A 16,325-nucleotide genomic window follows, 5' to 3' on the forward strand; every position below is an offset into this window, starting at 1 on the left:
TTATTATTATATTTGCTTTTGACTAAACTGGCTTTGAACCCATGAGCAAAGAGTCAGAAACAAAATGGTGAAACCAAAATCAGCCCCTCCCACAAATTCTTCTGTCATTAGCAAAATGAACCAGTTTGGAAGGTCCTTTGAATAGTATTATTTTTCTGGAGAAATGCAAAATCGCTTCCTTTCAGAATGTGCCATACCTAGCCCTGTCCATCTGCTTTCTGCCACAGGGCATAGTATATGGGAGGTTTAGGACCTTACAATCTCACCAAGATTTTTTTAAAAAAAATCATAAAGATTCAGGCTTACAAAATACAGCAGTTGGGAAACTTTTCCGTAGGAGAGCAGCGAATGAGTAATCACGTATTTTGTTGAAAAATATATTGTTGAAAAAAATACTGTGTTTGTAAAAACTGTAACATTTGCCTTCATTCGTGAAATGCCTGTTTATTTTGATTAATATATATATATATATATATATATATATATATATATATATATATATATATATATATATATATATATATATATATATATATATATATATTGCAGTGTTGATCAACCTTAAACCAAACCCTGGCTTACTTTCAAATGGGTGAACTTCAGTTCCCAGAATTACCCAGCCAGCAAGGCTGCTGGCTGGGGAATTCTGGGCATTGAAGTTCACCCATTTGAAAGTAGCCAGGGTTGAGAAACACCCATTTCAAAATGGCCAGGGTTGAGAAAGTGGCCAGGGTTGAGTACCGTATATACTTGAGTATAAGCCGAATTTTTCAGCCCACTTTTTGGGCTGAAAAATTACACTTCGGCTTATACTCCAGTCAACAAAAAAACTTACCGAGGACTTGTGCACGGCCGAGGCTTTGGTGCTTCCGGGATCGCGCGCACCTCTCCCAAGCCACTGCCGTCCGCAGACCTGCCGTTTGGGGAGGTTTGGGGAGGTGCGCGCGCACCTCCCGAAACCTCCCCAAACGTCGGCAGGTCTCCGGACCTCCGTGCCCTGCCTGCCTGCTTCTTTCCGCTGCGGAAAGAAGCAGGCAAGCAGGGCGCGGAGGTCTGCTTCTTTCCGCAGCGGAAAGAAGCAGGCAAGCAGGGCGCGGAGGTCTGCTTCTTTCCGCAGCGGAAAGAAGCAGGCAGGCAGGGCACGGAGGTCCGGAGACCTGCCGACGTTTGGGGAGGTTTCGGGAGGTGCGCGCGCACCTCCCCAAACCTCCCCAAACTTCGGCAGGTCTCCGGACGGCGGCGGCTTGGGAGAGGTGCGCGCGATCCTGGAAGCACCGAAGCAAGTCCTCGGTAAGCTCCGGGCGGTCACTTGCTTCGCGTCTCCTGAGGGAAGGGGGGGCGACTGGAGCAGGCGTGTTTCCTCGCCTGCTGGGCGCTGCGATTTGCCCGGGGAACGCGCGGGCCCCGAATGGCAGCTTGGAGCGAGGAAGCGGACAGCCAGGGCTTCCCCGAGAGCCGCGGCCACACAGGGTATTCCTGTGTATTCAGGCTTGCAAAATGGCGGATCGAGCCTCTGCTGGCGGCAGAGGCTTGCAGAGCGCGGATCCAGCCTCCGCCGGCGGCGGAGGCTTGCAGAACGGCGGATCGGCTTATACTCGAGTCAACACCTTTTTCCAGTTTTGGGGGGTGAAATTGGGGGTCTCGGCTTATACTCGAGTCGGCTTATACTCAAGTATATACGGTAAGTTTCCAAAACATAGCAAGGGACAGAGTACCCGCAACAGTGAGTAACTGCACACGTGTATCTTCATTAACAACGTAGTAAAATTTACCGCAAGAAGTCGTATTCGGGAATAGAATAAAGTGGATTTTTTTTCCTTAAAACACTAGCAACCATTTCTATTTTCCTTCTTGAGCTTCAAGATTTCTAATCCTGCAGACGAGATTCCAGAACGGAGACAATTTAAATAAAATTCAGAAAATCAGATCCAGGAAGAATGAGCATTACACTGACATTTCTGTAGTAGCCTTCGGAAAGAAAACCCGCAACCTTTGGAAAAACGCAATGCTTCATCAAACTGTGAGCCTCAAAGAGGTCCAGTGGCTTTTATGAAGAGAATTCGCCTCTTGACGTGCTTCAGAATAGAAAGAAATGTTTCTTTGCTTCCCCATGAAACAAGCACGGTATGTGACAAGAGACAAACCAGCATCTTTTCTGCAAAAATGGCTCTGGAATAAAACTATCATTAAAAAAAAACAGCTTTTAGCTGCTTCCTTCATGGAGCTTGTGAGGATGTCCAAAGTTTGAATTTTTTTTTTTAACTTCCAGAAGGATAGGATAAGAAGAACGTGGAATCCATCAGAGAGACAACAAACTACGGACTTTTAAGTGTCCAGCCCCTCTGAGGCCTCTTCACATTTCCCGTTGGCTGCAATGTTGGTCAAAGCTATGGCTCCTTCTAAGTCTTGTAGGGCATCTACATTGAGAGAAAAAAAAAGAGCGGAGTAGGGTAAGGCATCATAAAGAGACGCTCAAATTTATATGCGTTCATTCTAGAACAATGTTTCTCCATTTTGGCCATTTTAAGAAATGTGGACTTTGACTCCCAGAATTCCCCAGCCAGCATAGTTTATTCTCTTGTAATCCCTTTCTCTGCACTCTCTTCATTTTAGGGGGTAAGAGAAAAAGAAACAGGCATGGCTGACTGGGGAATTCTGGGAGTTGAAGTCCACGTATTTTACAGTCATCCTGAGCTCATTGGCAAAAACATAAGATGGGCAGCCCTACAAATCTGATTAAGAAATAAAAATAAAAGAACATGAGTTTTCGGCTGATCAAGTAACTAAGCTTCAAACCACGTGGGTCTATTTTTCCAGTTAGCAGCACACTAAACCATGGCTTAACCTTTCTTTGAACAAACCATAATGGCCCATATCCCGCTGAATCAATGGTTGAGGTCACAACTTACCCTAAGCCGGAATCAGAGTTTAGGTTTTGTATTTATATACCATATTTTCCGGCGTATAAGACAACTGGGCGTATAAGACGACCCCCTACATTTCCTGTTAAATTATAGGGTTTGGGCTATACTCGCCGTATAAGACTACCCCTCTTCCAACACACACCAAATAAAAATTAAAAAACATCAGATTTGATTTTAATATGGTAATTTTAATTCAAATGCTTATGACATGCAGGTACTTAGTAGGAAAACTGTCACTTATAAACATAAGGCTGTTTGTCCTCAAACATGTAAATATAAAACAGTGCAAGTGGATTAAACTTTTCCTAATTCACTCTAAAGCTTTCCCTGCGCAGACCAAATGGGAGATCCGCTCCAGGTTTTCCAGCCAGCCCGCCCAGTTCCTGAGTCAAATGTGTCCTTAGAGCTAAGCAGCTGCTCTGGCTGCTGCATTCCCCACCTGCCTTTCAAGTTGGGATAGACTGCAGCTGCCCTTCAACTTGAGAAGGAAAGACGCCCAGACCCCAGCCTGTAAAAAATCACAGACTGAAGCTTCTTCTCCAATTGGTCCCGCTTTCCCTGCGCAGACCAAATGGGAGATCCGCTCCAGGTTTTCCAGCCAGCCCTGTCCCTAAAGTTTCAGCACCAGGGTATAAGAAGACCCCTGACTTTTGAGAAGATTTTCCTGGGTTAAAAGTCGTCTTATACGCCAGAAATTACAGTATTTTGTCTTTTTTTTTTTAAAAAAAAAAAGAAACTTGATTGTGTATTTATGTTGTATGTTGTATCTGAGTTGGGCAGCTTTATAAATCTTAAAATAAATAAATGAACCAAACAACCCAGTTATGGCTATGAGAACTGAATGCTCCGTTTCTTCCGTTTTTTCCCCTCCTTCATTCCACTTAATTTGCTTAATGGGTTTATGGTCCACAGATTAAAGCAGGCAGTCCTCCACGTACGAGCACAACTGAGTCCAAAATTTCCGTTGCTAAGTGAGACATTTGTTAAAGTGAGATTCGCCCCGTTTTATGGCCTTCCTTGCCACCGTCGTTAAGTGAAGCACTGCAGTTATTTTACGTTAGTAACACGGTTATTAAGTGAATCCGGCTTCCCCCATTGATTTTGCTTGACAGAAGGTCGCAAAAGGGGATCACATGACCCCGGGGGAACACTGCGACCGTCATAAACAAGAGCCAGTTGCCAAGCATTGGAAGTGTGAAAAACAGCCAGAAGTCACTTTTTTTCCCCAAATGCTGTTGTAACTCTGAGAGGTCACTAAATGAAGAGTTGTAAATTGAGGGCTGCTTGTATCGCAATTCCAGAAAATGGGTTTGATTCCACATCCAGGTTAAGCCGGTGGTGGGAATGGAGGCAAAAGACGGCAATTCTTTTTGTAAGACTCAAGAGTTCCCCGGCCTGCTTACCTTCGTTTAACTTGGCAGCCGGGTGCAAATCCTCGTTCCTTCCGCCCCACGGAAGGCACCACGAGAAGGCGGCAGGCAGCTTCCGCCTCGGGATTTCAGCCCCATCTGCAAAATGTGAAATGAAAAAGGTGAACTATCACGGTGCAAACCCACCAGCAGAAATAGCTACACAGGAAGTCCTCGACTTACGAGCACAGTTGGACCCCAAATTTCCACTGCTAAGCAAGCCACCTGCTAAGAGAATTTTTGCCCGACTTAACCTTTCTTGCCACCGTCGTTAAGTGAATCGCTGCATTTGCAAAGCTAGTCACGCCGAATGTAACTTCCCCATGGACTTTGCTTGTCATGAGGTCGCAAAAGGGGATCACGTGACCCCGGGGGGGGAATGCTGTGGCCGTCATGAATACGAGTCAACTACAAAGTGTTTGAATTTTGATCGCGTGACCATGGGGCTGCTGCAACGGTTGTAAAGTGTGAAAAACAGTCGTAAGTCCCTTTTTACATGTAGTCCTCGACTTACAATGGTTCATGTAATGACCGTTCCAAGTTACAACGGCTCTGAAAACAGTGACTTATGGCCATTTTTCAGACTTAACGACCGTTGCAGCATCCCTGTGGTCACGTGATCAAAATTCAGACACTTGGCAACTGACTCATACTTACGACGGTCGCAGTGTCACGAGGTCACGGGATCCCCTTTTGCGACCTTCCGACAAGCCAAGTCAATGGGGAAGCCAGATTCACTTAACAACTGTGGCAAGAAAGGTTGTAAAATGGGGCAAAACTCACTTAACAAATGTCTCACTTAACAGCAGTGGTCGTAAGTCAAGGACTAACCTCTATTCACATCACACATTACGTATTACCTAAGTAATTTTTACCACAGTTGTTTGGCATCATACAAACACCACACACATATATGTTAGAGGCAGTCCTTGATTTACGGCCATTATGGAGCCCCAAATGTCAGTCACAAGTCAGGACAGTTGTAAGTCACAACTGTAAGGGACTGGCCTCATTTTATGACTTTTTTGGGTGGCGGTTGTTAAGCAAGCGCCATGATGGTAAAGCAACCCCACTGTTCACTGTTTTTTTGTCGTTTTCCTGCCAAAAACACGGTAAATCACGGTCATGTGACCCCAGGCCAGTCACAAGCCCTAGAAATGCCATCACGTGAGTCACATGATGGGGCAGACATTGGAACTTTACATACAGGTTGTAAGTACAGGTGGTCCTCAACCTACGACCAGAATTGAGCCCAAAATTTACGTTGCTCAATGAGAAATTTTGTTGTGAGTTTTGTGCCCCATTTTATGACGTTTCTTGCCACATTTGTTAAGTGAATCACTGCAGTTGTTAAATGAGTAACACAGTCGTTAAGGGAATCTGACGTCCCCCTATTGACTTTGCTTGTCCGAAGGTCACAAATGGTGATCGCATGACCTCGGGGGACGCTACGACCGTCATAAATACGAGTCAGTTGCCCAGCGTCTGAATTTTGATCGTGTGACCATGGAGATGCTGCAACGGTCGTTAAGTGTGAAAAAGGTTGTAAGTCACTTTTTTCAGTACTGTTGTAACTTTGAATGGTCACTAAGCAAACTTTTGTAACTTGAGGACTATCAGTACACAGGGTCCTTTTCTCGGTCCACACAATCCCCCGAATCATAAACAGTCTGGGTTCACACAACAAAAGTTAAGCCACGAAAAATCAAACCATGGTTAATGCTAATAAAGTTCCTCTTATTGTCTGAATGATCTGCTAAGTGGCCAAAACTGCCATGCTGAAGCATGTTGTATGCACCGGGTTGTTGTATTCACACAGAGCAAGAGTGGGCAACCTTGGCTCTTTTACGACTGATAGACTTCAGCTCCCAGAATTCCTGAGCCAGCCATGGTGAGGGGAAAGGGAAAGGCTTCCAAGCTAAGCCATGCTGCTTCAGGAATTCTGGGAATTGAAGTCCACGAGTTATGAAGGGGCCAAAGTTTCCCCCATGCTGGCTGAGGAATTCTGGGAGTTGAAGGCCACGAGTCATGGAGGGCCCATAGTTCCCCCACGCTTGCTGAGGAATTCTGGGAGTTGAAGTCCACAAGTCATGAAGGGGTCATAGTTTCCCCCATGCTGACTCAGGAATTCTGGGAGTTGAAGTCCACAAGCAATAAAAGAGCCAAGGTTGCCTAACCCCTGGGCTAGAGTCACAATAAGCCAAATCACAAAAAAGACATTCTGTCTGGATTTAAAGTGCAAATCCTGAGTTTGGCTTCATCCAAATTTGACGAGGAAGTTACTCTGTCTTATTTTAACAGACATACTGCGTCATGGACACTCTGAGTGCAGTGGATTATGGGACTGAGAATTCTGCAGGCTCAAAAACAACATTTCTCAGACTTGGCCCCTAGAACAGGGGTCTGAGAACTTGGTGACTTTAAGACTTGAGGACTTCGACTCCCAGAATTCCCCAGCCAGCATGGGTGACTTTGGGCCGTGGCTGGCTGGGGAATTCTGGGCATCAAAGTCTTAAAAGTCACTCCCTACCCTAGATGTCTGGACTTCAACTCCCAGAATTCCCCAGCCAGACACGGCCTGAAGTCACCCAGCTAGCTAATGCTTAATCCATGGCTTATTTAACCATGGTTAATGACCACCACACAACACACAGAAAACAAGCCGACGTTTTGACCCATGACATCGAGCCGACCTATGAATGACTCCACAAAGATCCGCACTTTAAAGGTTTTCCACCCCTAACTAGGACTGTCCTTTTTCTTGCAAGAAACATTTTTTTTAAAAAAAAAGTTTAAACCTGCATCCTGAATGTTAATTGGGCCACCTGCATTCTCAGGTACGTGAAAATGCACCCTTGTGGGGGTCAAGGAATTTCGCCCCCAATCTGGGCTCGTCTTTCTCTCTCTTTCACTCTCTCTCTCCCTCTCTTTCTGTCTTTCTCATTCTGTCTCTCTTTATCTCTCATTCTCGATCACTCTCTATTAACCAAGAAGAGAAGCAACCTAGAACTAAGGAGAAACTTCCTGACAGTGAGAACAATTAACCAATGGAACTACCTGCCTCCAGAAGCTGTGAATGCTCCAACACGGGAAGTTTTTAAGAAGAGACTGGACAGCCATTTGTCCGAAATGGTGTAGGGCAGGGGTAGGCAACCTCGGCTCTTTTATGACTCATGGACTTTAACTCCCAGAATCCCTGAGCCAGCCATGCTGGCTCAGGAATTCTGGGAGTTGAAGTCCATGAGTCATAAAAGAGCCGAGGTTGCCTACCCCTGGTATAGGGTTTCCTGCCTGAGCAGGGGGTTGGACTACATGACCTCCAAGGTCCCTTCCAACATTATTTATTATTATTATTATTGACTTAGTTCGGAGGGGACCAAGCTTTGAAAAAAAGGAGGTTGGACTAGATTATTTTTATTATTATTATTATTATTATTATTATTATTATTATTATTATTATTATTATTATTATTAATTTTATTTGTATACCGCCCTTCTCCAGAAGGACTCAGGGCGGTGAACAGGGCAGTATATGTTAAAAGACAAAATACAAAAATTAAAAGAGATTAAACAAAATGCCCACAACTCTTACAATAAGTTAGAGGACCCAGATTGTTGGGGGCAATTAAGCTGACTTTGTAATAATGCCGCTTGGGGTGTGTGTGTGTGTGAAAGCCCTAATAAGCAGGCATATACATAGAATGAAGGCTACTGCTAAGCTTGTAAGCCGCCCTGAGTCTTCGGAGAAGGGCGGGATATAAATGGAATAAAAAAACCAACACATTAAAATAAGTTAAAACACATTAATAAAACCCAACCCCATCCCATCAGGCCAGGCCAGCTTGTTTGAAGAGGTACCGGTAAGTCTTTAGATCAAGCCGGAAGGATGACCTCCAAGGTCCCTCCCAACCTCCTCCTCCTTTTTCTACTACTACTACTACTACTACTACTACTACTACTACTACTATTATTATTATTATTATTATTATTATTATTATTATTATTATTATTATTTATTTATTATTATTATTATTATTATTATTATTATTATTATTATTATCTTCCTCTCTTTCTTTCTTCTCTTTTATCTCTCATTCTCTATCACTCTTCCTCTCTCTCTCTCTCTCTCTCTCTCTCACACACACACACACACACACACACACACACACACAACAAACATCCTTTTCTCCTCCGGGGCGCCTTGCCCCAAGTTCCGGCGTCGCCTGGGCAAAGCGACTCCCCGCGCCCTTCCCTCCCAGCCGCCTTTTGCAAGAGGGGCGCCCGCGGGCGCCTCGCCCGTCCCCACCTGCCCGCAGCTTCAGGGCGGCTCGCAGCGCTCGGCAGGCGGCTTCCCGGGCCGCCTGGGCCTCCCCCGGCCGGTAAGTGACGGCCTGCAGCGTGTCCGGCAGTGTCCGACCCCGGCGGAAGACCTCCCGGAGCAGCGCCTCCAGCTGCAGCCGCGCCTCCTCCTCCTCCTCCGACGCCTCCTCCGACGGCGGCAGCCGCAGCACCACGCCGAGCACGGCCGGCGGCGGCGCGGAGGGCAGCCGGGCGCGCAGGTCGCGGAGGATCTCGCGCAGGCGGCGCCTCTCCCGCGCCCAGCCCGGCGGCTCCAGCGAGGCGGCGCGGAAGAGCGCCAAGAGCAGCGCGCAGCCCCGCCACGGAGGCAGCCACCCGCCGCCGCGCAGCCGCGCCCGCCGCTGCCGCTGCCGCCAGCCCGCCGCTTCTCGGCTCTCCTCCTCCTCCTCCGCCGGCGGCGGCTGCAGCGGCGGCTCGGCCAGCAGGTCGCGGGCGAAGCTCTCCAGCTCGGCCGGCCGCGCCTCGCCCGCCAGCAGCAGCGGCGCCCGACCGCCCGCCCGCGCCAGCAGCGCCCGCAGGTCCCGAGGCGCCTCCGGCTCCATCGCCGCCGCCGCTGCCCCTTTGCCCGCCGCCGCCGCCGCCCGGCGCTTTTCTACCCCCGCGGCAGGCGCCGCCTCCGGAGGCAGGAGCCGGGCCCAGCTAGCGCCGCTGCTGCTGTTGCTGCCGCCGCCGGGCAAGGAGCCCATCATCCTGAGCCGGCAGGGAATATACCCCCCCCCCTGGGTGGGCGACGGGTTGGGGAAGGTCTGTGGCCGCGCTGGGTTGCAGAGGAGGGGTGGCACGTCAACATAGAGAAGAGAGGAGAGATTGGAAGACAGGATAGGATAGAACAGAAATAGAATAGAAGAAGAAATGGAATGGAATAGAATAGAATATGGAAGAATAGAATAGAATAGAATAGAATAGAACAGAATAGAGAATAGAATAGAACAGAACAGAACAGAATAGAATAGAAAATATGGAATAGGATAGAATAGAATAGAATAGAATAGAATAGAATAGAACAGAATGAATAGAATAGAATACAGAATAGAATAGAATAGAAAATATGGAATAGGATAGAATAGAATAGAATAGAATAGAATAATAAAAGGAACGGAATGGAATGGAATACTGGAAGAGGAGAGATATTGCAATATAGGATAGGATAGGGCACAGGTCTGCAACCCGCGGCTCCGGAGCCGCATGCGGCTCTTTCAGCCATCTCCTGCGGCTCCCAGTCCTCTGCCATGTGCAGTCCAAAAAAAAAAAGTGGGACTAAAAAAGTTCAACCAATCAATTCAAATATGCAGGGTAGCTGCATATCTCGCCTTGGCTCCACTCTTCAGTCAAACCCTGTTCTGCGCATGCACGCATGTACGTGCATGCGCACACAGTTTTTGCGGCTCCCAGTTTTTCCTTTTGTGAGGGAACCGGTTCCGAGTGGCTCTTTCACTGTTTCAGGTTGCTGACCCCTGGGATAGGGCGATAGGCTATAATAGGATAGGAGAGAAGAGAAATAGAATAGAATGCAGGATAGGATAGGATAGGAATATAATAAAAGGAATGGAATAGAATACAGACTAAAGAGAATAAAAAGAATGGAATGGAATACAGAATAAAAAGGATGGGATGGGATAGAAGTCCTTCGGGAATAGGGCAGTATAGAAATTTAATTAAATAAATAATTAAATAAATAGAAGAACAGAATAGGAGAATAAAAGGAATGGGATGGAGACGCACCTACAAGAACACATTCGCTCTGGAAACAAGGTGGCATTCCCGTCTTGTCTGTGCCTGGGATTTCCTGGTGGTCTCCTGTCCAAGCGCTAAGCAGACGGAGCTGCTGTGCTCAGCCAACCCTGCCATGCCATGCCGTCTTTATGTCACTGGGGCTGCGGAAAGAAAAACCAGCAGGTCCAGTTCCATGCTGGGAGCAAATAAAACGGAGGCTAAGGTGCCGGAAAGGAAAAGAAAATTGGAGGCTGCTTAGATTAGAAAGAAAGTTCCAGTTTATGGATGAGCAGAACCAACAGCTGGATGAAGTTCTGGGCCAGCTGACCAAGTGGAGTTGAGAGGGGGATGGATCTTTACAAGGCGCTAAGGCTTTTGAAGTGGAAATGTTCGTGGGTTGTGCAGTGAGCCGGGCTTTTGTGCCTTTCGCTGGTCTGAAGAGGGTGCAGGATTCATCCTATTTATTATGTCCTGTTTATTTATTTATTTTATTTATTTATTTATTTAATTATATTTATATATTGCCCTTTCCCGAAGGACTCAGGGCGGTTTACAGGGTGATTAAAACAAAAAATACAAAAGTTAAAAACAGATTTAAAAAAATTATATCCGTCCCTGAACAAATAAAACCCCAGTTAAAATTAAAATTAAAATTCTCAGCCTGGGCCAGAGAGCTCGAAGTTCTTAGATTTTGGGCGGGGGAATGCAAATTCTGAACCCCAGCAAGCTGTGGGGGCGGAAGGCCTTTTGCTTATGAATGTTGTTGTCAGCTGCGAAGTCGTGTCCGACCCATCGCGACCCCATGGACGACGTTCCTCCAGGCCTTCCTGTCCTCTACCATCTTCTGGAGTCCATTTAAGCTCATGCCTCCTGCTTCAGTGACTCCATCCAGCCACCTCCTTCTCTGTCATCCCGTTCTTCTCTTGCCCTCAACCTTTCCCAGCATTTGGCTCTTCTCCAGTGAGTCCTTCCTTTTCATTAGGTGGCCAAAGGATTTGAGTTACAGCTTCAGGATCTGGCCTTCTAAAGAGCAGTCAGGGTGGATCTCCTCTAGGACTGACCGGTTTGATCGCCTTGCAGTCCAAGGGACTCGCAGGAGTCTTCTCCAGCACCAGAGTTCAAAGGCTTCAATTCTTTGGCGCTCGGCCTTTCTTATGGTCCAACTTTCACAGCCATACATTGCAACTGGGAAGACCACAGCCTTGACTATACGCACTTTTGTTGGCAGGGTGACGTCTCTGCTTTTTAGTGTGTTGTCTAGAATGGTGTGCCTCAAATCTGCATTTCCAAACGCCAGCCTCCTGAGTTTAAGCTTGGGGCAGGGCACTGGTTTCTCCCTTTTTAAGATTTTTCTCCATTATTCCTTTGTGGAAATATACTATTCTTTTTTTTTAATATCCCCCAAAATATTTCTTTGTCTAGGAGGGTGGGTGGGTGGGTAAGGGGCTGACTTTCTACAGGGTATAGTACTCCCAGGGTACAGCGTGCATGTGCAGAGTAGTGGTCTGGAAGGGACGTGGCATTCCCATCTTGTCCGTCCCTGGGATTAACTGGTGGTCTCCTGTCCAAGCACTAAGCATGCTGAACTTGGTGCGCAAGGAACTCAGCCGATCCTGCCCTGCAATCCCTTGGGGGGGGGTCATGCCACTCGCAGGATTCAGCAGGCACATATGTGCGCGTGCACACACACACACACACACACACAGCAAAAGCTCACACCCCAGACAAAACCTGCAGGTGAGAAGGGTGTGCTGACCCAGGCATCACACAGCCTGCCTTCTTTTGTGCGGAGCTGGCCAAGATTCACCATTTTGAGGTCCGGGAACCTGGCGCTTGTAAGCCTCGGGATTCTAAATCGTGGTCTCTGTGACCCAGAAGAGTGGCCGATCCGGGTTCAAAGACAGGTTTGTTTTGGGGAAGGGCATGCCACAGAGGAGTAAGAACTGAGGGCCTCTTTACCCTTTGGGGCAATAAGCTGACTTTGTAATAATGCCGCTTGGGGGGAGGCGAAAGCCCTAATAAGCAGGCATATACATAGAATGAAGGCTATTGCTAAGCACATTGATTTGTGCTTTAAATTGTAAGCCGCCCTGAGTCTTCGGAGAAGGATGGGATATAAATGGGATTAAAAAAAATGGCACCAAAACAGCCTCTCTCTCTCTCTCTCTCTCTCTCTCTCTATTCCCCCCCCCACCTGGAGTTCCAGGCAGAATTTTTTGCAAAACAGACTGAGCTAACATGTTGCCTAAACAAATATAGCCTTTAGCACTTCCTTCTCATATATCCTTTTTTTTTCTTTTTTGCAAAGGTTTCCTTCCCCGTTCCAAAAATCTAGCCTGCCCCTCTTTGTCTCTGCTGCCCAAAAAAAAGGAGAAGGGGGGGAATTAAAACTGTAGCCTGACCCACATCGTCCTTAAAACCCAGTGAAATTTCATTTATTTCATGAGCATTCATCCCAGAATCGTAGCCACAAAAAAATAAATGCTGGTTTCTGCAAGCCAAATGTCGGCCTGGGCAGACAGCCCTGCATTTGGGGTAGGTAGGGTGTCTGACCCAGCCAATGAGCTTCCTTAGGATCTATTCTCTCTCTGAACAAGATCCTCCGGAGCAGGCCTGGCTGAGAAATGATCTTTTGCCGCCCCGCTTCCTTTCGGTCCTGATCCGAAGCCTCAGATACAGTGAAATCCTTGGATCAGCTTTACAAAGGAATACAATCGGCAATCCGCTGGATTCCTTTCCAAAATGCAGCATGGATTTTTATTTTTAAAACGTGGCATGACTTAAACGTTGCATGCAACGTGCCTTAATGTGAAGCAGGGGTGTCCAACCAGGGCAACGTTTTAAGACCTATGGACTTCAGCTCCCAGAATTCCCCAGCCAGGCTGGCTGGGGAATTCTGGGAGTAGAAGTCCACAGGTCTTAAAAAAGTTGCCCAGGTTGGGTATCTTGGTGTATTCTCAAGCGTTAGTTCCTCGGGACCTCGTAGCTACACCTTCCTCTTTTGCAGAAAAGGAGAGTTTTAAACCAGCTGCGTCTGCAGGGATGGTCAAAAAAGTCAAGATGGATGCCACAAAGGTCTGGGACGAACCTTGGCCTGTTTTTACACTATAGTTGAAGACCAAAGGATCAAAATGGGGGGAACGCTATGCTTCTCCCCCAATCCCCAAATTCACACAGTACTGAGTAGGGGGATGCTTTTAAAAACTCCCATTTTTGTTTTAATCTTTAACACCAACCTTGACACCAACCCGCTTTGCTTCCAAGGGGCAGATAACCAAATAGCCCAGGTGAACGTAACCAGCAAGGTCCACCCAAAATCTATTTACCTTTCTTTATTGATTAACTGCCCAAAGCTCAGTTACTGGGCAGCCTTATCAACTTTTACAAACACCCACCCGCAACAGTATCGTGGGTTGTGTAGCAGGTACCTAGCAGATCAGGTGATGGGCTTTATTTTGGCTAAGTCTTTTCTGTGCTCCTTGTTGTTGTTGTTAGTTGCAAAGTCGTGTCCAACCCATCACAACCCCATGGACAACGTTCCTCCAGGCCTTCCTGTCCTCTACCATCTTCTGGAGTCCATTTAAGCTCACGCCTCCTGCTTCAGTGACTCCATCCAGCCATCTCATTCTCTGTCGTCCCTTTCTTCTCTTGCCCTCAATCTTTCCCAGCATTTGGCTCTTCTCCAGTGAGTCCTTCCTTCTCGTTAGGTGGCCAAAGGATTTGAGTTTTAGCTTCAGGATCTGGCCTTCTAAAGAGCAGTCGGGGTTGATCTCCTCTAGGACCGACCGGTTTGATCGCCTTGCAGTCCAAGGGACTCGCAGGAGTCTTCTCCAGCACCAGAGTTCAAAGGCCTCAATTCTTTGGCGCTCAGCCTTTCTTATGGTCCACCTTTCACAGCCATACATTGCAACTGGGAAGACCACAGCCTTGACTATACGCACTTTTGTTGACAGGGTGATGTCTCTGCTTTTTAGTGTGCTGTCTAGATTTGCCATGGCTTTCCTCCGAAGGAGCGTCTTTTAATTTCTTGGCTACAGTCCCCATCTGCAGTGATCTTGGAGCCCAGGAAAATAAAATCTGTCACTACCTCCATTTCTTCCCCATCTATTTGCCAGGAACTGAGAGGGCCGGATGCCATGATCTTGGTTTTCTTAATGTTGAGTTTCAATCTTAATGTTAAGTTTCTGTGCTCCTAGTCACCAAGCCAGCTTTCCTAAGGCGGAACTGGAACTCACTGTCTCCTGGTTTCTATCCTGCTGCCTTAACTACTCTCATCATTTTTTCCTGACCAGGAGACACCTTCCAAATTTCTGGGCTGCAACCCCTTGCCTCCATTTTAGTTTGCAACTAACATCAAACTCTACCAAGTGCATCCACGGAAAATAATGCCCTACACCAGGGGTCGGCAACCTTGGCTCTTTTATGACTTGTGGACCTCAACTCCCAGAATTCCTGAGCCATCATGGAGGAACTATGGCCCCTTCATGACTTGTGGACTTCAACTCACAGAATTCCTGAGCCAGCCATACTGAGGGAAAGGGGAGAGGTTTCCAAGCTCAGAAATACTCAGAAATGTTAAAAAGCCCCTTATGACCCCAGATATAACTATAAAAATATATGTTATATAAACATTTCTGGTCAAAATGGCTGCTTGAAGCTGGCTTCTACGTGTCACCCAATGCAAATGTGAACAGCATCCGAGCCTCAATAACACAGGGGTTTACGATGGTGTCAACAAGCAGGATGTGTTTGGCCATTGCAACTGCCTGGTCAGGCGAAAAAGGATCGAGACCATAATGCATTCAATTAGAAATAGAAATACGTAACGGGTGGTTTATTCAAGTCTATACGGAAAAGTCTAGTTCAATGAACGGTGATAACTTGGTGCTGGATAAGGATCAAGGGAATTAATTCAAAGGGTTGTTTGTAGCAACGAAAGGATTCTCAGCCGATGGCCTGTTTAACTCTCCCTCCAGCTGTGCCTGCTCTTCTTCTGCAGGCCTTCAGCAAAAAGTGGCGACCTCAGGCCTGTTTTAGCTAGAAAGTCAAGCGTGGCCAGACCAGGTTAGTACCTGAATAGGAAACGGGGGCCGGTAGATTGTCCAACCAAGTCACCTACCTGCCTTTTGCTTTACAACTGCACGATCCACTTAGCAACTGCGGCAATTCGTTTAACGACAATGGCAAAAAAAAAAGAGAGAACTCACTTAGCAAGCCCCTTGCTTAGCGATACAGGTAGTCCTCGACTTACAGTCGCAACGGAGCCCAACAGTTCTGTTGCTAAGCAATGGTTGTTAAGCGAATTTTGCCCCATTCTGCAAATGGTCTATGGAGACTCTCCAGTCCTCCGTGTTAATGATCGTCCCAAAGGTGGGTTTTTTTTTTCCCCTCCGGGAGGCACCTGAACTTTGGTTGTTTTTTTTTCTTTGAAGATGTTTTGCTTCTCCTCCAAGAAGCATCCAGGTTTTCACTGGGACCATTTCCTCTGGCTGTTTCCCCCCCCTTTGTTGTTTCTTTTCCAATGTGGACGTGCAAAGACTCAGGAATCTGCTCTACAGGGCGGGCACAAAAGATGGGAGGGTCCTACAAAAGGCAGAATTAACACAGCCTCTTCCCCTGACTCTTCTGTCTGTTCCTTCTGCCTGTTCCTTTCAACCATTCTCTTAAATCTGTACGGAGACGAGGAGACTGGTTCTGCCTGCGGGCTTTTGCCGTTAAAACCGTTGCTGTTCTCTAGCTAGCCGAGTTTGCAGAAGAAGCCGGAGCAGGTGGCGAGTTCGAGTCCCACCTTAAGCGTGAAAGTCGGCTAGGTCACTTTGAGTCAGTTGTTCTCTCCGCCCAACCCACCTCACAGGGTGGGGGTTGTGAGGAAAATAAAGGGAGGGAGGGAGGGAGGGAGGGAGGATTAGGAATATTCACT

The 16,325-nt window shown here is 47.1% G+C and overlaps 1 protein-coding gene across 1 annotated transcript; it reads right to left on the reverse strand.

Annotated features, from left to right (window-relative positions):
• Positions 1 to 2,177: 2,177 nt before the first annotated feature.
• Positions 2,178 to 9,234, reverse strand: LOC310641326 (uncharacterized protein C2orf72 homolog; the record flags this gene model as incomplete). The annotated part of the gene is made up of 3 exons (XM_083364292.1): positions 2,178 to 2,417; positions 4,328 to 4,432; positions 8,640 to 9,234. The coding sequence occupies 3 exons, from the start codon at positions 9,232 to 9,234 to the stop codon at positions 2,326 to 2,328; spliced, it is 792 nt and encodes a 263-aa protein (XP_083220418.1). The 3' UTR covers positions 2,178 to 2,325.
• Positions 9,235 to 16,325: the final 7,091 nt, after the last annotated feature.

The sequence above is a fragment of the Vipera ursinii genome (assembly GCF_947247035.1).
Source record: "Vipera ursinii genome assembly, chromosome: 5".
NCBI classification, from domain to species: domain Eukaryota; kingdom Metazoa; phylum Chordata; class Lepidosauria; order Squamata; family Viperidae; genus Vipera; species Vipera ursinii.